The sequence below is a fragment of the Hemitrygon akajei genome, chromosome 8, assembly GCF_048418815.1.
Source record: "Hemitrygon akajei chromosome 8, sHemAka1.3, whole genome shotgun sequence".
NCBI lineage: Eukaryota > Metazoa > Chordata > Chondrichthyes > Myliobatiformes > Dasyatidae > Hemitrygon > Hemitrygon akajei.
The window spans coordinates 148,061,035-148,085,337 of NC_133131.1; the positions used below are offsets into that span (position 1 = coordinate 148,061,035).

The following is a 24,303-nucleotide window of genomic DNA, read 5'->3' on the forward strand; positions in this document are numbered from 1 at the left end:
TTGTTTTTAAGGCATTCCTGTGTAGCTTTGGCTTTATACTTGGGATCATTGTCTTGCTGGAAAACAAGTCTTCTCCCAGGTCGCAGTTCACTTGCGTACTGCTTCAGCTTTTCTGCCAGGATTTCCCCTGTATTTTGCTGCATTCATTTTACCCTCTACCTTCAAAAGCCTTCCAGGGCCCACTGCATTGAAGCATTCCCATGGCATTATGCAGCCAACACCATGCTTCATGGTAGAAATGGTGTGTTTTTGATGTGCAGTGTTTGGCTTATGCCAAACGTAGCATTTAGTCTGATGGCCAAAAAGCTCAATTTAGGTTTTATCAGAGCAAAAGAACCTTCTCCCAGCTGACTTCAGTGTCTCCCACATGTCTTCTGGCAAACTAGTGGAGATTTCATGTGTTTTTTTTTTCAACAGTTGCTTTCCATTTGCCACTTCAATAAAGCTGCGACTAGTATAGCACCCGGGCAACAGTAGTTGTATACGTAATTTCTGCCATCTTAGCCACTAAAGCTTGTAACTCCTCCAGAGTTGTCGAAGGTCCCTTGGTGGCCTCTCTCATTACTCCCCTTCTTGCATGGTTACTCAGTCTTTGAGAATGGCTTGCTCTAGCTAGATTTACAGCTGTGCCATATTTTTTCCATTTCTTGACTCTTGAATTAGCTGTACTCTAAGGGATATTCAGTGACTTAGAAATTTTCTTGTATCCATCTCCTGACATGTGCTTTTCAATAAACTTTCCGTGGAGTTATTTGGAGTGTTCTTTTGGCTTTGTGGTGTGGCTTTTGCCAGGATACTGGCTCACCAACAGGTGGACCTTCCAAATACAGGTGTATTTTTACTACAATCAATTGAAACACTTTGACTGCACATCGTGATCTCCATTAACTAATTATGTGACTTCTAAAATCAGTTGGCTTCACCAGTGATTGATTAGTGTATCATATTAAAGGGAGTAAATACTTATGCAATCAATTATTTTGTTTTATATTTGTAATTAATTTAGATCACTTTGTAGAGATCTGTTTTTACTTTGACATGAGTCTTTTTCTGTTGATCAGTGTCAAAAGAAGACAAAGTAAATCCACTGTGATTTGATGTTGTTAAACAATAAAACATGAAAACTTTCGGGGGGGAGAAATACTTTTATAGGCACTGTATATTTGGCTTAAACTTTTGTTTGTATGAGTACGAGTAGTCTTTAAGATTGATTTTATTTGAAGTATATATTGCAGTGTACTTCAAGTAACTTTCGGATTCTAAACATCGAACATCATTGGGCACATGTTGAAGGTTTGAGCAGCTTTCTAATTTAAATGTAGGTATATCTAAAATCACGGAACCGTAAACAACTGACCTCTCAGGTTTCGAACATTTGAATTTTTCCATATATAAGTAACTGACTTTTCTTTTGGCAACACACACAAAATGCTGGTGGAACGCAGCAGGTCAGGCAGCTTGAATTTCCAGCATTTGCAGATTTCCTCATGTTTGACTTTTCTTTTAGTTTGCTTGTTAGCAAACTGTGGGTTAACATTTTATTCTGCTATTTGCATCATCTGTATTTTTGTTTCAGGCAAACAACGAGAATCTGTATGGTCAGCATCTACAGAACAAGCTTCTGCCTGATCATACCTACTCGGTGATATCTGGAGGTGATCCTTTGCAAATACCCAAGCTTACATGGGAAGAATTAAAGCACTTTCATGCCATACATTACCATCCTAGTAATGCAAGGTATACCTGAGAGCCATATTAAAATACTGTGAGCACTTGTGAGCCACCTCAATGTATAACACTACATCCATTTATCAGTTGGAGGATGAATCCAGTTGAAATAGTTTTAAATCATTACCATCCCTTCAGGACCCCAACTTATCCCAGTCACTACTGTCCTCTGGAGGATTTTAGGATGTCGTGAACTTTTTCTTTTTTTGACAACTTAATATTTTCATTTAAGTAAGCAATTTATTTTACACCATTCCATATATTTGTTTGTTCTTGGGTGTCTCTAGCCTATCATTTGTTTTCTTTCGGGATGCTCTACTGAACACAAAAGTCAAGTTGCCAAGCTCACATTTTGTCATTGAGAACAATGGTTAGCAATGCTATGTATCTATGAGCACAGCTTATTGATTGAGCATAGTTATTAGTACGAATTTTATAATTAGTACACCCTATCCTCGTTATATGTGGGGGATACATTCCTCGCAGTCGATGCATAATGTGAATAATTATTTAAATGGAGATAAGCAACCACCTTCACTACCACTCCACTAATCTTTGTGTCATCAGCAAATATAATTAGCAGACACCAGGCATTATTATTCAAATATAAGGCAGACAGCAATGGTCCCACCACTGATTCCTGGGTCAGAACAACAAATCACACAATTCCCCTTTGCCTCCTAACATCAAACCTTCTTTGGATCCAGTTTGCCAAAACATCTTAGACCCCATGTCCAAATTTCATTGTCAAATTTATGAGGCAGGACCTTGTCAAATGCTGTCTTACCTTCACAATTTTCTTAGTAACTCCCACAGGAGTTACTTTGCACTAAGCCATCCTAACTCCCCGAATCAGCCCCATCCTTTCCAAGTAATTATAAATCCCATCCCTAAGGTTTTTTTCCTGATAGTTTCTGAAGAAAGGCTCAGTAGTGTGAAGTTTCTCACTGATCCCTTCCAAGCTTCCTGAATGGGGGAACAATATTAGTCACCTACCAGTTTTCTGCTATTTCATCTCTAATAGCTTTTTCAACGTCCTCCCTGGTGTCTCTTCACACCTTAGGGTGGATCTCATCAGTCCATGGGGATTTGTTCAATGTGCATCAAATCTCTGACATTTCCTCTATTCTGATACATGCATGTTCCTTTCAGCGTACATCTTTCCTGACTCTCCATCCTCCTCATCCTTGGTGGATACTGATTCAAAGTGTTAATTTAGGACTCCACAAGTGTCACCTGGCTCCCTTTTAGTCCCTGTGGGAGCTGCTCCTTCCCTCTCTACTCTGTTGTTTGCTAATATATTTACAAAAGGCTTTGGGTGTTTGAGAGAGAACTGGTTAATGAGAAATAATTGGGGGAAATAACACTGAGGGATTTGTTTGGTTCTAAACTATAGACTGGGTGGTCTCATACATTGAGTGAAATATGAAAAAATGAATCTGCTGACCATAGTATATATAAAAAATTATGCTTACTGATGTAATTGGAGCATCTTGCAAATAAACTATAAAACCGTAAATTACTTAAGACTACCGGTAATTATTGAACGCCATACTTTGCTACCCAGTTACTGATTACAACTGTCATTGTAAATGTTGATATTGTCTAATGCAAATTATATTTCAATGTTGCATGTATCAAGTCTTCAGGAAGGTTAAATTTATAGTGGATTTGTTGGAAATTTATGATCCAGAAGTGAGTGTTCTTTAATATGCAAGGAATATATATGCTGACAAGGTTGTAACAATGTAGCATCCATAATTAGCACCACCTTAAGTTTTTGCTTTGTTTTCTGAACAGGCTTTCCTTCTTCTCATTCCTTTTCTGGCTGTGGTATGCTTCTAATTTTGCATCTTGCCCTTCTGGACTTTAGTTTGAACTATGAGACCAAGTTTTCAGGCATGATAATAAAACAGAATTCTGTCCTCAGTGCAATGCATTTCATTCCATCATATTTTCCCGTACTTTATACTACTCCCCAGCTCCAAATGGCCACTTCAGATTATCTCAGATAATCTCTTCAGATTAGACATGTCTCTGAGTTTGACTCCGCAGGCAGACTTCCTCCACACCCTCTCCTGTTATGGGGGGTTGCATTCCCAGTAAACCATCCATATTGTGATTTTCTATAATGTGAAATAACATCTGTGCATTCTTCAAAAATACGTGCTAGAAGTAAGAATTGATACACAAATTCAGTGAAAGTGAATTTTGTTTGGTATCACTGATCTTTGGCTAGTGATTTATGACTTCCACAAGGGTGAATTTCCATTGCCTGAGCTGCTAGAATGCAGTGTTCACCTGTACTCATGGAGGTATCTTGGGTACCCTTGTCGAAAAAGTTCAGTCAATTAAAATCTTAGCAGTACTTTGTTGAAATTCTAACAGCTCTGTTTTTGCAACTTGCCCATTTTAGGTTTTTTACCTATGGTGATCTCCCCCTGGAACAACATCTTAAGCAAATCCAAGAAGAGGCACTTTGCAAATTCCAAAGAATTGAACCTGGCACCTCAGTTCCCAAACAGGTGCGCTGGAGTGAACCAGTAAGAAAAGGAACCATCATTCTGACTGCACTAATCAAGTTAAACACCAGTACACATTTAATAGCTATAATAGTAATCCACATTCGGAGCAAGAAGGCTGCGAGTGAACTGCTGATTTTTTGGAGCGAAGGGCGGGTTAAAGAGAGTTGAGGTTGCTCAGGCACGTAATGTCAGCCAGTAGAGCGCGAAAGGTTTAAAAAGAAGATTGCCATATCCAGTGGGCAGCAGTGTGAGAGGCAGCAGAGTTGTAGAGCTTTGGCTCAACGGGACAAGGCGAGGTAGGAAGTATGTGTGTGAGGCCAGTTTTCTGTGCTTGGTGTCAGATGTGGGGGGTCCTGGAGTCTCCCAGCCTCCCAAACGGCCATATCTGCACCAGGTGTGTTGAACTGCAGCTCCTGAGGGACCAAGTTAAGGGAACTGGAGATGCAGCTCAATGACCTTTGCCTAGTCAGGAAGAGCAAGGAGGTGATAGAGAGGAGTTATAGACAAGTGGTCACACCAGGGCCACGGAACACGGACGAGTGGGTCACAGTCAGGAGGGGGAAGGGGAAGAGTCAGGTACTAGAGAGTACCCCTGTGGCTGTACCCCTTGACAATAAGTACTCCTGTTTGAGTGCTGTTGCGGGGGGGTGGGGGGGGGGACAACCTACCTGGGGGAAGCGGCAGTGACTGAGCTTCTGGCACAGAGTCTGACTCTGTGGCTCAGAAGGGTCGGGAAGGGAAGAGGAAGGGAGTAGTGATAGGAGACTCTCTAGTTAGGGGGTCAGACAGGCGATTCTGTGGATGCAGGAAAGAAACTTGGATGGTAGTCTGCCTCCCAGGTACCAGGGTCCGGGATGTTTCAGATCGCGTCCATGATATCCTGAAGTGGGAGGGAGAACAGCCAGAGGTCGTGGTACATATTGGTACCAATGACATAGGTAGGAAAAGGGAACAGGTCTTGATAAAAGAGTTTGGAAGGAAGTTGAGAAGCAGGACCGCAAAGGCAGTAATCTCGGGATTACTAACTGTGCCACGCGACAGAATAGGAATAAGATGAGGTGTAGGATAAATGTGTGGCTGAGGGATTGGAGCAGGGGGCAGGGATTCAGATTTCTGGATCATTGGGACCTCTTTTGGGGAGGTGTAACCTGTACAAAAAGGATGGGTTGCACTTGAATCCCAGGGGACCAAGATCCTGGCAGGGAGGTTTGCTAAGGCCACTGGGGAGAGTTTAAACTAGAAACGGTGGAGGGTGAGAACCAAACTGAAGAGACTGAGGAAGAGGAGGTTAGCTCACAAATAGAGAAAGCTTGTAGACAGAGTGAGAGGGAGGATAGGAAGGTGATAGAGAAGGGACGCGCTCAAGCCGAAGGCTTGAGATGTGTCTATTTTAACACAAGGAGTATTGTGAACAAAGCAGATGAGCTTAGATCGTGGATCAGTACTTGGAGATATGATGTGGTGGCTATTACAGAGACTTGGATGGCTCAGGGACAGAAATGGTTACTTCAGGTGTCGGGTTTTAGATGTTTCAGAACGGACAGGGAGGGAGGCAAAAGAGGTGGGGTGTGGCACTGTTGATCAGAGATAGTGTCATGGCTGCAGAAAAGGTGGATGCCATGGAGGGATTGTCTACGGAGTCTCTGTGGGTGGAGATTAGGAACAGGAAAGGGTCAATAACTTCACTGGGTGTTTTTTAAAGGCTGCCCAATAGTAACAGGGATATCGAGGAGCAGATAGGGAAACAGATCCTGGAAAGGTGTAATAATAACAGAGTTGTTGTGGGAGATGTTAATTTCCCAAATATCGATTGGCATCTCCCTAGAGCAAGGGGTTTAGATGGGGTGGAGTTTGTTAGGTGTGTTCAGGAAGGTTTCTTGACACAATATGTAGATAAGCCTACAAGAGGAGAGGCTGTACTTGATCTGGTATTGGGAAATGAACCTGGTCAGGTGTCAGATCTCTCAGTGGGAGAGCATTTTGGAGACAGTGATCATAATTCTATCTCCTTTACAGTAGCATTGGAGAGAAATAAGAACAGACAAATTAGAAAAGTGTTCAATTGGATTAAGGGGAATTATGAGGCTATCAGGCAGGAAATTGGAGGCTTGAATTGGAAACAGATGTTCTCAGGGAAAAGTATGGAAGAAATGTGGCAAATATTCAGGGGATATTTGTGTAGAGTTCTGTATAGGTATGTTCCAGTGAGGCAGGGAATTTATGGTAGGGTACAGGAACCATGGTGTACAAAGGCTGTAATAAATCTAGTCAAGAAGAAAAAAGAAGCTTACAAAAGGTTCAGAGAACTAGGTAATGTTAGAGATCTAGATTATAAGGCTACCAGGAAGGAAATTAGGAGAGCCAGCTGTGGCCTTCAGAAGGCCTTGGCAGGCAGAGTTAAGGAAAATCCCAAGGCCTTATGCAAGTATGTGAAGAGCAAGAGGATAAGACGTGAAAGAATAAGACCTATCAAGTGTGACAGTGGGAAAGTGTGTATGGAATCGGAGGAAATAGCAGAGGTACTTAATGAATACCTTACTTAGTATTCACTGTGAAAAAGGATCTTAGTGATTGTAGTGATGACTTGCAGCAGACTGATAAATTTGAGCATGTAGATATTAAGGAAGAGGATGTGCTGGAGCTTTTGGAAAGCATCAAGTTGGATAAGATACCGGGACTGGAAGAAATGATACCAGGCTACTATGGGAGGCGAGAGAAGAGGTTGCTGAGGCTCTGGCGATGATCTTTGCATCATCAGTGAGGATGGGAGAGGTTCCAGAGGATTGGAGGGTTGCAGATGTTGTTTCTTTATTCAAGAAAGGGAGTAGAAATAGCCCAGGAAATTATAGGCCAGTGAGTCTTACCTCAGTGGTTGGTAAGTTGATGGAGAAGATCCTGAGAGGCAGGATTTATGAACATTTGGAGAGGCATAATATGGAGTAGTCAGCATGGCTTTGTCAAGGGCAGGTTGTGCCTTACGAGGCTGATTGAATTTTTTGAGGATGTGACTAAACACATTGATGAAGGAAGAGCAGTAGATGTAGTGTATATGGATTTCAGCAAGGCATTTGATAAGGTACCCCATGCAAGGCTTATTGGGAAAGTAAGGAGGCATGGTATCCAAGGGGGCATTGCTTTGTGGATCCAGAACTGGCTTGCCCACAGAAGGCAAAACGTGGTTGTAGACGGGTCATATTCTGCATAGAGGTCGGTCACCAGTGGAGTGCCTGAGGGATCTGTTCTGGGACCGTTACTCTTCGTGATTTTTATAAATGACCTGCATGAGGAAGTGGAGGGATGGGATAGTAAGTATGCTGATGATACAAAGGTAGAAGGTGTTGTGGGTAGTGTGGAGGGCTGTCAGAGGTTACAGCTGGACATTGATAGGATGCAAAACTGGGCTGAAAAGTGGCAAAAGGACTTCAACCCAGATAAGTGTGAGGTACTTCATTTTGGTAGGTCAAATATGATGGCAGAATAGAGTATTAATGGTAAGACTCTTGGCAGTGTGGAGGATCAGAGAGATCTTGGGGTCCAAGTCCATAGGATGCTCAAAGCAGCTGAGCAGGTTGACTCTGTGGTTAAGAAGGCGTATGATGTATTGGCCTTCACCAATCATGGAATTGAATTTAGGAGCCGAGAGGTAATGTTGAGCTACATAGGATCCTGGTCAGACCCCACTTGGAGTACTGTGCTCAGTTCTGGTCGCCTCACTACAGGAAGGATGTGGAAGCCATAGAAAGGGTGCAGAGGAGATGTACAAGGATGTTGCCTGGATTGGGGAGCATGCCTTATGAGAATAGGTTGAGTGAACTCGGCCTTTTCTCCTTGGAGCGAAGGAGGATGAGAGGTGACCTGATAGAGTTGTACAAGATGATGAGAGGCATTGATCGTGTGGATAGTCAGAGGCTTTTTCCCAGGGCTGAAATGGTTGCCACAAGAGGACAAAGGTTTAAGGTGCTGGGGAGTAGGTACAGAGGAGATGGCAGGGGTAAGTTTTTTACTCAGAGAGGGATGAGTGCATGGAATGGGCTGCCATCAACGGTGGAGGAGGCAGATCCGATAGGATCTTTTCAGAGGCTTTTAGATAGGTACATGGAGCTTAGTAAAATAGAGCGCTATGGGTAAGCCTAGTAATTTCTAAGGTGGGGACGTGTTCAGCACAACTTTGTGGGCCGAAGGGCCTGTATTGCGCTGTAGGTTTCCTATGTTTCTGTGTTTCTATTGCCGTTAGCTTTGGCTTGTACATGGCAAGTTTGATTGTCCTGAGATAACTTGACCTTTGCTGATACCAGATTATTCTCAATGGATGGACCCTCATTTTGAGACTGATCGTATTCTGTATACTCAATTGAACAAAAATATTATTGTAATATGTAGCCTGTTAAATTGCTCAAGGATTCTTCAGTTAAATACCTCTCATTCTTCAAAACTCTAGGGTGCATACACTCAGTTGACTTTTTTTTCCCTGTTCACAATCCCAGTTATTGTGTACGGCATTGATCTTTATAACACACCACTATGAAGACTTTAAAGATTAAAGAATAGCTTTATTTGGCACATGTACTGTACATCAGAATATGAACACATACCATGAAATGTGTTAGTCGCATCAGCGACAAACACAGTCTGAATAAGTACTGGGGGAATCCTGTTAGTGTGGGCATCCTGTTAGTGTGGGCGTCCTGTTAGTGTTGCCATGCTTCTGGTGCCAACATGGCATGCCCACAACTTACTGATTCTAACCTGTACCTGTGCATTCTTTGGATGTGGGAAGCAACACGAGCACCCAAACTCTCACATTCGCGGGGAGAACATACAAGCTCCTTACAGAAAGTGATGGGAATTGAACCCTGATCACTAGAGTTGTAATAACATTACATTAACCGCTATGGTACCATGCCACCTACCAGGGAGATCTTCCACTAAGAAAAGGACCTGTTTATTCCCAAAGATTTCTGTTGATTGACATCCTGAATCCACACTTCTATCCAATTGCAAATGCTGTAATTTTGTTAATGATGGGTTGTATTGTAATTTATTAACGATCGTCTGAAAAATTCAAATATGCGTTAATTTATTCCCCTTACCAGTGTGAGTTATTTTTGTAAATCATGGTTTCCCTTTTCGTAAATTCATAGCGACTGTCTCTATAACTTTCAAAGATTTCAAAGGTACATTTAACGTCAGAGAAATGTATACAATATACATCCTGAAATGCTTGCAACACACACAAAATGCTGGTGGAATGCAGCAGGACAGGCAGCATCTATAGGGAGAAGCACTGTCGACGTTTTGGGCCTGAAATGCTGCTTCTTTGCAACCATCCACGAAAACAGAGGAGTGCCCCAAAGTATAGAGGACAGTTAAATGTTGGAACCCCAAAGTACCCCCCCCCCCCCAGCACCCTCCCTCCCACGCATAAGCAGCAGCAAACAACAATTCCCCTCCCCCCAGAGGCAAAAAAAGCATCAGCACCTGCCACTGAGCACTCAAGCGTGAGCAAGGCAACAGCAAAGACACAGACTTGCAGTTACCCCAACAACTACATTGTTCACTCGGCATTCAACATACCACAGGCTCGCTCTCTCCCTAATAAGGGAGAAAGAGGTGTCTCCGTTTCACTTTCTAAATATTATGTTATTACTTCCTTAAAGAAATATATTCCAGAATATTCCCTGGCATTGGCATTTACAGACTATAGTTCTGTAGTTATCTGTTCTTTCTCTTTCTCCCTCCCTCCCTCCCTCCCTCTCTCTCCCTCCCTCCCTCTCTCTCCCTCCCTCTCCCCCCTCCCTCTCCCCCCCTCTCCCCCCTCCCTCTCCCCCTCACTCTCCCCCCCTCTCCCCCCTCCCTCTCCCCCTCCCTCTCCCCCTCCCTCTCTCCCCCTCCCTCTCTCCCCCTCTCTCTCTCCCCCCTCTCTCTCTCCCCCTCTCTCTCCCCCTCCCCCTCTCTCTCCCCCTCCCCCTCTCTCTCCCCCTCCCCCTCTCCCTCCCCCTCCCTCCCCCTCCCTCCCCCTCTCTCTCTCCTCTCTCCCTCCCTTCTCTCTCCCTCCCTCTCTCCCCCCCCCCTTTCTTAAATGGTGGGGTTAGATTTCAGTGCAGAACCACTGGAGGTGGAATATTTCGTGGATTGTGGATAATGGATTGTGCAGCCAAGTAAAATATCCTGTCACTTAACAACAAAAGAGTAGACAGCCTTATCAAGATACAGTATATTATTTACATGAGAAAGTCTGCAGATGCAGAAAATCCAAAGGAACACACACATAAAATGCTAGAGGAACTTAGCAGGTTAGACAGCATCTATGGAAATGAGTAAAAGTCAAAATTTCAGGCTTGGACGTTTTTTTTCAGGATTGTAGTATTCAAGAATATTGCTTATATGCTCCCGTTCTTGATAAGGAAGTCAACTTTTTTGTTGTCCATTACTGTTCAAGTTTGCTGATCCCTGTTTTCTCATTGTGCTGGGCTGGGTTGGCAATACTTGATAAGTATTGAACTGCTCTGTTGTCCTGAAATGCACCTGTATAAATGAAAACTCTTAAACCACAAATACAGAGAATATTGGAAGAACCTTATAGAAATGCTGTTTAAAAGTTGGTTTTTATTATGGTATGACGACAGAATTATGGTTGCATCTACTTATGCCTGATTAAACTGGGTTTGCTGTACTTTAGTAAAGAAATTAATCCTAAAGAGGCAATATAAGAACGAAAGATCAGTGGTAGAGCTTGCCTGGCATTTTCATCTTGTTGTTAAATGTAAAGTACTCTATAATTGTAGTGAAATTATTTATTCAAATAATTGTACATTTTTTATTGTTTCTGTTGTGACACTTGTTTTCCTGCAGAGGGAGTATCATGTTCCTTGTGGGTCAGACTCAATGGCTCCTGATCCTGCTAAGCAAACCATGTACAGTGTGAGCTACTTGTTGGGCGAGTGAGTATGTTGCACTCTTATATCTGTCTTACTACACACGTTAAACTGTCTTGGTAACATCCTCATGAAACCTTTCCTGCATCATTTCCAGCTTGATTCCTGTAAGCTGGAAAGCCAGAAGCACATACAATAATCAAGCCAGATTTTGTCAACAACTTGTAAAACTGTAACATTACATCCCAACTCCTATATATCAACTGCAACAGTTTCAGATGATCAAACATCCAGACAGACAGATGGACATACTTTATTGATCCCGAGGGAAATTGGGTTTCGTTACGGTTGCACCAACCAAGAATAGAGTAGAAATATAGCAAAATAAAACCAGAAATAATTAAATAATAATAAGTAAATTATGCCAAATGGAAATAAGTCCAGGACCAGCCTATTGGCTCAGAGTGTCTGACACTCCAAGAGAGGAGTTGTAAAGTTTGATGGCCCCAGGCAGGAATGACTTCCTATGACGCTCAGTGTTGCATCTCGGTGGAATGAGTCTCTGGCTGAACGTACTCCTGTGCCTAACCAGTACATTATGGAGTGGATGGAAGACATTGTCCAAGATGGCATGCAACTTGGATAGTATCCTCTTTTCAGACACCACCGTCAGAGAGTCCAGTTCCACCCCCACAACATCACTAGCCTTGCGAATGAGTTTGTTGATTCTGTTGGCGTCTGCTACCCTCAGCCTGCTGCCCCAGCACACAACAGCAAGCATGATAGCACTGGCCACCACAGCCTCGTAGAACATCCTTAGCATCGTCCGGCAGATGTTAAAGGACCTCAGTCTCCTCAGGAAATAGAGACAGCTCTGACCCTTCTTGTAGACAGCCTCAGTGTTCTTTGACCAGTCCAGTTTATTGTCAGTTCGTATCCCCAGGTACTTGTAATCCTCCACCATGTCCACACTGACACTTTGGATAGAAGCAGGGGTCACCAGTACCTTAGCCCTCCTCAGGTCCACCACCAGCTCCTTAGTCTTTTTCACATTAAGCTGCAGATGATTCTGTTCACACCATGTGACAAAGATTCCCACCGTAGCCCTGTACTCAGCCTCATCTCCCTTACTGATGCATCCAACTATGGCAGAGTCATCAGAAAACTTCTGAAGATGGCAAGACTCTGTGTTGTAGTTGAAGTCCGAGGTGTAGATGGTGAAGAGAAAGGGAGACAGGACAGTCCCCTGTGGAGCCCCAGTGCTGCTGACCACTCTGTCTGACACACAGTGTTGCAAGCGCACGTACTGTGGTCTGCCAGTCAGGTAATCAATAATCCATTACACCAGGGAAGAATCCACCTGCATCACTGTCAACTTCTCACCCATCAGAGCAGGGCGGATGGTGTTGAACACACTGGAGAAGTAAAAAAAAATTACCCTCACGGTGCTGGCCGGCTTGTCCGGGTGGGTGTAGACACGGTTCAGCAGGTAGAGGATGGCATCCTCAACTCCTAGTCAGGGCTGGTAGGTGAACTGGAGGGGGGGGGTCTAAGTGTGGCCTAACCATAGGCCACACTTAATCCCCAATCTTTTCCATTCTTTTTTCTGCCTTCCTCCTCAATTTTTCATTTTAGATTTCATTCACCATCTCCTGTCCCCCTCAATCACCAACGTGACAGGTTTCATTTAGTGTCTCCTGATTGCCCCGATGGGTCATAGACCTTTTAATTTCTGCTACTCGGAACTTTCTTTACAAAACGAATTATTTTTACCTGCATCTTTTCCCAATTGCCATAAAAGAACCTGGAACTATTTAACTTTTTTTTTTCAGTGGAAACTGGCAGATGGTGAATATTTCTAGTATTTTATATAGAAGATTACAACACAATATGGGCTCGTTGGCCCTCGATGTTGTACTAACCTTTTAAACTACTTTTAAGATCAATCTAGTCCATACCTCCTACAAAGCCATTTTTCTATCATTCATGTCCCTAATGTATTTGGTGTTACCACCAACTTAGCAGGAAAAAAAAAATACGACCTCCAACATCTGAATTTTGTTTCTATTTCATGTTTCCACCACATGCAGTATTTTGCTTTGTATAAAGATTAGTGAATTGACAATATGTTGAAATATTAATCTCATCCTTTAGTCTGAAAAATCTACTAAATTTTTCACACTAAAGTGTGCTGGATTAATGGAGTTTTACCACAACTAGTTTTACAGCAACATAAAGCATTTCATATTAAAAGCTTTAATGTATTATATTAATTGCATATTGCCTAAAATGTTTTTAAATGTATTTCCATAGCATCACCGATACTTTTGAAACGTTCGTCCTAAGTCTTATATCATCTTTACTGGTTTCTGGACCCAATTCCCCCTTTTATAAAGCATTGATTGATGCCAGGATTGGCACAGACTTTGCTCCTGTTGTTGGGTAAGATTAGTTTTCCTATTTATTTAGTACTTTTAAACTGTTAGCCACTAGCTTGTTTATAATGTACTTCACAGTTGCTTAAGAAAATTATGTTTGGTTTTCCAGATATGATGGGAGCACAAGAGAGGCTTGCTTTAGTATTGGGCTGCAAGGCATCGCAGAAGAAGACATTAAAACTGTGAAGCAGATTATTGAGAAAGTAATTGACGAAGTAATTGAGTGCGTAACCTACTCCATAAACATAATGTATAGTTTAATTACAGTAATGCAATGTGTTAAGAGTTTAAAAAATATGCTTTGCACAGATGATGCTGCCCCAGTATGTTCCTGTATCGTCTTCAGTACTAAAAACACAATACTGCAGTGATGACAGTCCCTTCCTTACTAGATGGAAGGCTTGTGCTCTTCTGAATACTTCGGTATTCAAAGTTCAAAGTACATTTATTAATTAAGTATGTATACCATATACAACCTTGAGATTCATCTTACAGACAGCCACAAAATAAAGAAACACAATAGATCCATGAACAAACCCATATCACAAAAAACATCCAATTTGCAAAAAAAGAACAAATTTTGCGAACAATAAAAAAAAGTTAAAAAAAAACGCAGACCGCAGAGTCACCAGAAGTGAGACTACAGCCATGAAACCAGTTCAGCATTGAGGCAAGTGCCTATAGCTGCAGTCCACAGCTGCAGACTCACTTCAGCAGTAAGGCGATTAAAACCTCACGGTATAGTGAACTGAACATCGTTCATCCTTCTTTCTTGGCCTCGACCCTCAAATCAGTTAAATATCGGTTTATTTCTTGCTCTTGGGCCCAGGTTCTGCCGCTCCAATCTGGCCCCAAGTTTCAATCCAGTCTGAAGTCCACTCCAGCAATAGCCACCATGGCAGTACCTACGTTCTCAACAGCTCAATTCACTAAATCCTTCAGGATACTGCAAAAACGCCAGGTTGTACGGACAGTTCAAAAGCACAATTCCAGAAGAGAAATTACAGGTTGCAGATTACAGTGATCATAGTCCAGTAAAAAGTATATTTAGTAGGATAGTTAGTAGTATTGTTAGCCACCCACAAAATGTTGCTGTGTCTCACCAGCACCATCTTGCTCCTTTTATATATGTTGAAGACGTTGGTCACTTGTTCTGTTGACAAGATGTCATGAAAATCATATATGCTTACAATAGACTCTGTGTGATTTCATAAATTCTCTATTTATTACATTGTTTGTATAATCATGTCCATCACTCAACTTTTATGTAGGGATTGCTGCTTACACCAAGTTAACAGCAGGTTGGTGCAACTAAATTTCTAGACCTAACAATAATAAGTAAATGAGGAAAAACTGACTTCCCTGTAATCTCCCAATAATCTATTACTTTGATTGGCATCATCACTGCACTACTGTAGTGGTTAGCACAACGCTTTATAGTACAGGCAGCCCAGGGCTCAATTTACATTACATACTGCCTTTAAGGAGTTTAAGTGTGGGTTCCCTCCGGGTGCTCTGGTTTCCTCCCACAGTCCAAAGACATACTGGTTGGTAGGTTAATTGGTCATTGTAAATTGTCCTGTGATTAGGTTAAGATTAAATCGGGGATTGCTGTGCGAACATGTCTCAGAGAGCTGGAAGGGCCTGTGCCATGCTGTATCTCTCAATAAATAAAGAGACTTGATGGAGTATAGAAGGATGGGAGTTGGGAATCTGATTTAAACATACTGGATATTGAAATGCCTGTATAGTGTAGACATAGAGGGGATGTTTCCATTAAGAGCAGAGTCTAGGATCTAAGGGCACATTTTCCAAATAAACAAGATGACTTTTTAAAACTGAGCTGAGGTAGAATTTCTTCATGAGAGGGTGGTGAACTTGTGGAATTTATTGCCATAGAGGGCCATGGAGCCCAAGTCATTTTGTGTACTTAAGGTAGAAAAAGATAGGTAGGTGGTTGGTAAAGGGATTACAAGAAAAAGGTAGTAGAATGGAGTTGGAAAAAAAATGTCTATCATGATTGAACGGCAGAGCACTCATTGGATCAAATGGCCTAATTTTGCTCAATATCTTGTGGTCGTCTTTCTTTGGCAATCAAATGCTTGTTTAGATACTTGAATCTAAACCCTCTTCCCCAGATTCTCTTCCCTACCATCATACACTATGCCCTCTAGACTTGGACAAGTCTATCTACTGTCTACCCTGTGCATGCCCATGTCATAAATATTTCCTTGAGTGTTAACTTTCATGTGTAACATTTCATAGAACCATAGAACATTACAGCACAGAAACAGGCCTTTTGGCCCTTTTTGGATGTGCCTTTTTTTTCTAAATTAATTTTTTCATCTTTTTTTTCTAAATTAAAAGGAAAGGATTTGAGGAAGAGAGAATAGAAGCACTCCTACACAAGATTGAAATTCAGTTGAAACACCAGACCACCAATTTTGGCCTTGCATTAGCATCAGTAAGTTGATGTTTACTTTATCCACATGATGGCGTCTGAGCCACATTACTGTGTACTGTCTGTAATATTGTGAATGTGCCACTAGGGGGTGGTATAATTAAAGTTAATGCAGTCTCTAATAGCAATTGCTATGATGCAAACATGTCTTGTGAACTGATTGAAATCATCATTTTTAAAGTGAGTTATTTCTTGTATTGTTAAAGTAATAAAATTGACTAACAGTGCTGAACATTTTCATGCTGAACAAATAATATGGTGTCATCGCTTTTAGGTGCATACAATTAGTCTGGCTTCAGAGTTGCTGAGTAATTGCAGAAATTTATGTATGACTGCTGTTAAATATAGTAAACACATTTTTATTGGGATAATTGAATTCAGGAATCACACGTGAATGCAACTTGCCCATGGAAGGCTGGCCGGTGTGAGCAAAATTGGATGGACAGGCAGTTTGCATGCTCTTGGGATGTGGTAACTCATTAAAATGATTTTAAGGTTGCTTCTTTCCATCAATGTACCCCTTCATTTTGATGCCTCCAAGCTCTTTTTGGACCTTGGTTAACATGCTGCTGAAAAGCAGTATCTATTGGACTGAACAGGAGGAGCACTCAAGTGTGTTCACTAATGGCCCAGATAGTATCAGTTCAAAATGTACATCTGGCAAAAATTTAAATTGATGGATTGGGCAACACCATCCCATTATTCTGCTCCATACTCCTTTCTTCCTTACTCGATTGGCAGTTTAACTGAGAAATGAACTCAAAATATCTGGATTGCATTTCCATTTAAATCTGCTGGAAACTGCAGCCACAAATCTCTTTTTGCCACCCCCTTTTCCCTATCTGTCAAACAGTTGTAATTGGATACAAGTTCAAGAAAATGACCTGTCAATTGTTTGGAACTCAGAAATGGATACAGTACTGAGCATCACATTAAGGCCATGGATAGGATAGTTGCCAGGATGAGGGAATTCAATCTTATTGCACAATATTTACTAAGGAACAAAATCATTGTGGTTAAATTATGAAGCATGTAGTAAAAACTTTCTGTCTGGGACATTGCTGAAGAAAAATATGGAAATAATTTTTTTCCCAGTTTAATGGACAATATAATTTATGAACACAGCTACACACAAGTGAAATTCCTTAATATTACTGAAATCAGAAGTGCAGAAATAGTCTATTACAGTCCGCAGAACTAGTTTTCCTTTATTTCCACTTATTATGTCTTTCTTACAAGTGTTATGTGCTTTTGATGTCATTCATTACAGTACTATGTAGATACAGGTGCAATATTGAGTATTTTTTGTCCTTTTCTTGACTTAATGGACAAACTTGATTTGTGGGCATTTGTAAGGCTAACCCATTCTTTTACTTTGGGATGATATGTACAAACAGTCTTAAATTTAGAGACCTGTTGACTCACCGAAGCAATCTCCAGGCAGTCCCCGAGTTATGAATGTCTGACTTACGGACAACTCATACTTGCGGAGGAAGGGCAACGTCGTCTCCCATTTTAAGTCTGATGACGACGCCGTCCACCTTTTTAAGTTGTTGCTGTTAACACTGTGTTGAGTGTGTAACTTTGTATTTTGCTTAAATTTTTCTTAGCAAGGTTCACCCTGACCCCCCCCCCCCCCCCTTTTCCAGTCAGCACCATCCTCACATGTCCCATTTAACCTGGCTCAATGTGGGTGGACTTTAGGACCAGGAGCAGCTCAGGTCAGGACCCTCTGCGACGGAAAACGATCATGATTGAAAATAAAGTGGAAATAATAAAGCGATCAGAAAGAGATGAAACACCATCAGTCATTGGAGAAGCGGTAGACTACAGTCAGTCAACGATTGGAACAATTTTAAAGGATGAAGGATAAAGTGAGAATAACTGAGCATGTGAAAGGCCCTGCCCCGCTGAAAGCTACAATTATTACTAAGCAATGCAGTGGTTTAATTATTGAAGTACATACGTTTCTTAAGTGTTTTATATGCATATAAAAGTAAAATGTATACTATATATTAAGACAAACGTTTGACTAACTGACGCTAAATAATACCGGATGTACCTGTTCCAGCTTATGTACAAATCCGATTTGAATACGGACTCAGGAACAGAACTCGTTCGTAACCCGTATAATTTAAAAGATTTTTTTGCTTCAAATGTTTCTCTATATTCTGCTGGATTAGTGTGATTTTTAATTCAATTTGTCTGAAATTAAAATAACAATCACTTATTTTTCTTTGTCTAGTACGTTGCAACAAACTGGAATCATGATGGGGATCCTATAGAGATGCTGCAGATTAGCGAAAAGGTGACAAGGTTTAGAGAATGCCTGAAAGAAAATCCTTGTTTCTTGCAAGATAAAATCAAGCACTATTTCAAGGTAAGGACAATGAACTTGTTTTATTCGTTGTAAATGCTTCTCTTCAAAAATTATCTCAGATTAATTGTCAGTCAATATTAATAGTTTTCATTTCATGAGCTTACATTATTTAAAATAATTTCATCTTTATTTTAAAATTTATATAAATAGTGTGTATAAAAAGTATTCACCCCCCAGAAGTTTTCATGTTTTATTGTTTTACAACATTGAATCACAGTGGATTTAATTTTTTTTTACTCTGATTAACAGAAAAAGACTCGTGTCAAAGTGAAAAGAGAACTCTAAAATAATCTCAAATATGAAACACAAAATAATTGATTGCATAAGTATTCACCAACTTCAATTCAGTATTTAGTAGATGCATCTTTGGCAGCAATTACAGCTTTGATTCTGTGTGTATAGGTCTCTATCAGCTTTGCACATCTGAACACCAAATTTTCCCCATTCTTCTTTACAAAATTGTTCAAGCTCTGTTAGATTGCATGGGGATTGTGAGTGAACAGCCCTTTTCAAGTCTAGCCACAAATTCTCAATTGGATTAAGGTCTGGATTCTGACCTAACCACTCCAAGCCAATAACTTCGTTGTTTTTAAGTGATTTCTTTGTAGCTTTGGCTTTGTGCTTGAGGTCGTTGTCTTGCTGGAAAACAAATCTTCTCCCAAGCCACAGTTCTCTTGCAGACTGCATCAGGGTTTCCTCCAGGATTTCCCTGTATTTTGCTGCATTAATTTTACCCTTTAACTTCACAAGCCTTCCAGGGCCTGCTGCAGTGAAGCATCCCCACAACATGATGCAGCCACCACCATGCTTCACAGTAGGGATGGTGTGTTTTTAATGATGTGCGGTGTTTGGCTTATGACAAACATAGTGTTTAGTCTGATGGCCAAAAAGCTCAATTTTGGTTTCATCAGACCATAGAACCTCCTTCAAGCTGACTTCAGAGTCTCCCACATGCCTTTCGGCAAACTCAAGCTGAGATTTCCTGTGAGCTTTTTTCCAACAGTGGCCTTCTCAAAGGATTCAAAGGTACAATTTAATGTCAGAAAATGTATACAGCATACATCCTGAAATGCTTTTTCTTCACAACCATCCACACAAACAGAGGAGTGCCCCAAGAATGAACAACAGTTAAATGTTAGAACCCCAAAGTCCCCCCCCAGCTCCCCTCCCTCCCACACGTAAGCGGCAGCGAGCAACAATCCCCCTCCCCACCCATTACTAGCACTCAAGCGTGAACAAAGCAATAACAAAGACACAGACTTGCAGTTACCCCAAAGACTACATTATTTACCCGATAATTCGACATGCTACGGGCACTCTCTCTCTCCTAATAAGGGAGAAAGAGGTGACTCCATTTTCCAATGAGCAGAGAGACATAACAAACAATTCGCTGGTTTATGATGTTAACCTTTTGCCTTTCTCCCATAAAGCTGCAACTGGTGAAGCACCCTGGCAGTAGTTGTTGTATGTGTAACTTCTTCCGTCTCAGCCACTGAAGCTTGTAACTCCTCCAGAGCGGTCATAGGTCTCTTGGTGCCTCCCTCACTCGTCCCCTTCTTGCACGTCACTCAGTTTTTGAGGACGGCCTACTCTAGGCAGATTTACAGCTGAGCCATATTTTTTTCCATTTCTTGATGATTGACTTTCCTGTACACCAAAGGATATTCAGTGACCTGGAAATTTCCATGTGTCCATCTGCTGACTTGTGCTTTTCAATAACCTTTTCATGTAATTGCTTGGAGTGTTCTTTTATCTTCATGGTGTCATTTTTGCTAGGATATTGACTCACCAGCAGTTGGACCTTCCAGATACAGGTGTATTTTTACCACAATCAATTGAAGCACCTTGACTGCACACAGGTGATCTCCATTTAACTAATTATGTGACTTCAAAAACCTATTGGCTGCAACAGTGATGATTTGGTGTGCCATATTAAAAGGGCTGAATACTTAATACAATCAATTACTTTGTGTTTTTATATTTGCAATTAATTTAGATCACTTTGTAGAGATCTGTCTTACTTTGATGTGAAAGAGTCTTTTTCTGTTGATCAGTGTCAAAAAAAGCAAAATTAAATCCAGTGATTCAATGTTGTAAAGCAATAAAACATGAAAACTTCTAAGAGGGCTGAATACTCTTCGTAGGCACTGTATATCTTTTTTGCTTTTGGAAGTATTTGGTTGTCATCTTCAGCCATGATCATACTGAATGGCGTTGCAGGCTCGAAGGGCCGAATGGCCTACTCCTGCACCTATTTTCTATATTTCTAACCATGTACCATGGCATTGGAGGACAGAGAGTTTCAATTTCTATTCCCTATTGTTGGTATTTTAAGACAACTAGCAACTTAAGCATTCCCTTTTTTCATCTCCCATGTCTGTTTATTTCCATGAAAAACGGATTGACAAAGGATATAATAGTATTTGTTACCTTGAGACTTTAAAATTCAGTGCCATAGGTTCTGTAGTGTATGTATTTTTTTTAGTTAATCCTTGCAAATGTTTTAAGTACTATTATGTTCAACTGTAGCTTCTTTAGAGACTCTTGTCAAGTTGCTCAAGTACATGAACCAGTTCATTAGTGTAATTACTACATATTGAGTACCCCTTTCTGAAAACCCAAAATCTGAAAACCTCTGAAATCCATGGTGTCACAAATGTAAAATTCGACAAGGCATTGGGCAGGTTCGCAAGTGATATGCATGTCTCTGCGTGCCACAGCCAGTTTTGAGAAGAGACTTCACATATGTAATTAACAGAAGTTGTTGAGAAATAGAAAACACTGCATAAAATGAGAAATGAATATCTCAATGATGTATTGAAAGAGTGGATTTTTCAGCATTGGAATGAACTGATGCCATTTAACAGTATGCTGATCATGAAACAAGCAAATATCTATCATGATGAACAGAAAATTGAATGTAATTGAAAATTTAGCAGTCTGGTTGCAGAAATTTCAGAAAAGTCATGGCACTAAATGGTTTAAAGAGTGCTGATCATAGATGAATTTGCCATGATTGTTGCTGATGAACATGTAACACCAGAGCTAGTCTACAATCCTGATGGTTTTTATGCTTTACATATAACCTAAAATAAGTAAAATACAAGTATAGTATACTGTAGCCTTTTAATCAAAACATAACATCATATGTGGAACCTTAAAGCTTGCTGCTATGTGTTGATGTTCAACAGTTAGATTCACATATGCTTCCAATGCTGCTTTTGGTACCCTGCACACATTATATTTTCACGATATTAATGGTATATAATATTTTTTGCTGTTTGGTGCCTACGTGTGATGAACAAGTGGAAAACAAAGACTGCTTACTGGTAGCACATAAATATAGAGTCGAAAATGATGGCAATCCCAAGCTATTTCATTATGTATTCCAAATCTAAAACACTAGCCCCAAGTATTTTGGATAAAGAATAGTCACCCTGTAATTTATTCTCTCATAATGCCATCCTTCTTCCGAATTTTTAGTTTAACTCTGTCTCATCTAGAGTTGAAGATTGAATCATTTTTTCCATGTCTTCCAATAGATTCCTTCAATATAAATCACGAACAGCTGTTATTTTGAAAATAAGTCATATTTTCTTCTACACTGACCATAAGATATACGAGAATTAGGCCATTCGGCCCATAGAGTCTACTCTGCCATTCCATCTGGACTCATTTATTATTCCTCTCAACCCAATTCTCCTACCTTCTCCCAGTGATCCATGAAGCCCCTACTATTCAAGAACTATCAACCTCTGACTTAAATGACTTGATCTCAACTGTTGTCTGTGGCAATGAATTCCACACAGTCACCACCACTGTCTGGCTAAAGAAATACTTCCTCATCTCTGTCCTAAAGGGATGTCTTTGATTTTGAGGCTGTGCCCTCTTGTCTTTGACTCCCCTATTATATGATACATCATCTCCACATCCACTCTTCCTAGACCTTTCAATATTTGATAGATTTCTTTGAGATCCCCCTCATTCTTTTAAGCTCCAGCAAATACAGGCCCAGAGCCATCGTATGCTCCTCGGATGTTAACCATTTCATTCCCAGGATTATATTCGTGATCCTCCTCTGAACACTCCATTGCCAGCACATCCATTTTTTGATAAGGACCCAAGACTGCTTACCAACGTTGAAGGCTGCTTAGCTGACTACCTCCTTCATAAATCATTGGTGATATTTCTTTCTGAAGGAGTGTTTTGGTGTCATCATAATTGTGGATGTTTACTGTAATACAGGAAAATCCTCACCAACTAGCCTTGTCAATGAGTCCAGATGAAGGTTATTTGGAAAATCAAGCCCAAGCTGAAAAAAGAACACTAGAAGAGAAGGTCATCTCTCTATCAATGGAAGAAAAGAAAGAGATATATGAAAAAGGTGACTTTCTCTAGTGGTTGGGGCTGATATTAATATTTTTAATTTTAATTACTAATTTCCCATTAATTTGAAGGATGCTGAAACTGCAATGTTGATGTTACATTCACAAGCACCTGTAACCCCCACCCCACCCCAAGTGGCCATTTTGAATACAAAGCAGCAAGTTATAGTCTGCTGTTTACTCCTGGAGGACACTGTACCTATACTATCGATGGATAAGCAGTAGGGGAAATGTTGGTGACTTACAATTCTGGAATGTTTGTTGACTCCACTCTCAGACTCCTAGTTCCAGGGGCTTGCAGGACTTTGTGTTAAAATCTTAAACCTGAAACTTCATCTTGTACATTGCTTAGACTGAATAAAACATCTACAGCATATCATAGATTAAAATGCATTCAGTGTTCACTTCAGAAGTTGTGTTGTCCATGAAGTGTAGGCAAACGCTATTGCAGAAACATTTGGATGTTCAAGTTAAGAATTAATTTTATGGACTTTGAATTAAAATGTGTTTAAATCTAACTTTGCATTCCTGTCTACTTATGGTAACCTATTATCCATTTGTTTATCAAGCATATATTTTCTTCTCCCTTAATATCCTTTGATATAAAGAGTTTCAAAACTCAGGAAAAAAAAACTTTAATGGTGGGGTCCTGGGCACATCTTTCCCTCTCTATCCCTCTCTGCTTTTCGCAGGGATCGTTCCCTCCACGACTGCCTGGTCCACATGTCCCTCCCCACAGATCTCCCACTTGGTACTTAACCCTGCAAGCGTAAGTGCTACACCTGTCCCTACACCTCCTCTCTTACCACCATTCAGAGCCCCAAACAGTCCTTCCAGGTGAGGCAACACTTCACTTGTGAGTCTGTTGGGGTCATCTGTTGCATCTGGTGCTCCCGGTGCGGCCTCCTCTACATTAGCGAGACCCGACACAGATTGGGGGACCGCTTGGTCGAGCATCTCCGCTCTGTCCGCCACAACAGACGGTCTCCCGGTTGCCACCCACTTCAATTCTGCTTCACATTCCCATTCAGATATGTCCATACATGGCCTCCTCTACTGCCATGATGAGGCCAAACTCAGGCTGGAGGAGCAACACCTCATAAACCGTCTGGGTAGTCTCCAGCCCCTTGGTGTGAACATTGAATTCTCCAACTTCCGGTAATTTCCTCCCGCTCCCTTCCCCCATCCCAGTTTCACTCTGCCTCCTCTTCCAGCTGCCTATCACCTCTCTCATGATTCAGCCTTTTTCTTCTACCCATAGTGCTTTCCCCTTCCATTCCTTCTTCACCTTTCCTGCTTATCCCCTCCCTGCTTCCCTTCCCCCACCCCTTGATCTTTCCTCTTACTGGTTTTTCACCTGGCACCTACCAGCCTTCTCCTTCCCACCCTCCCCCCACCTTCTTTATAGGGCCCCTGCCCCCTCCCTCTTCAGTCCTGACGAAGGGCCTTGGCCTGAAACATTGACTGTTTGTTTCCACAGATGCTGTCCGACCTGCTGAGTTCCTCCAGCA

The 24,303-nt window shown here is 41.2% G+C and overlaps 1 protein-coding gene across 1 annotated transcript in view; it reads left to right on the plus strand.

Annotated features, from left to right (window-relative positions):
* pitrm1 (pitrilysin metallopeptidase 1) overlaps nucleotides 1–24,303 on the plus strand; it is a 56,345-nt gene that overhangs the window by 8,802 nt on the left and 23,240 nt on the right. The window contains exons 7-14 of the mRNA XM_073054835.1: nucleotides 1,577–1,737; nucleotides 4,145–4,271; nucleotides 11,106–11,194; nucleotides 13,442–13,570; nucleotides 13,676–13,789; nucleotides 15,934–16,030; nucleotides 18,273–18,407; nucleotides 22,653–22,791. Of these exons, the coding sequence (XP_072910936.1) occupies nucleotides 1,577–1,737; nucleotides 4,145–4,271; nucleotides 11,106–11,194; nucleotides 13,442–13,570; nucleotides 13,676–13,789; nucleotides 15,934–16,030; nucleotides 18,273–18,407; nucleotides 22,653–22,791 (991 nt within the window). The remainder of the gene's footprint in view (nucleotides 1–1,576; nucleotides 1,738–4,144; nucleotides 4,272–11,105; nucleotides 11,195–13,441; nucleotides 13,571–13,675; nucleotides 13,790–15,933; nucleotides 16,031–18,272; nucleotides 18,408–22,652; nucleotides 22,792–24,303) is intronic.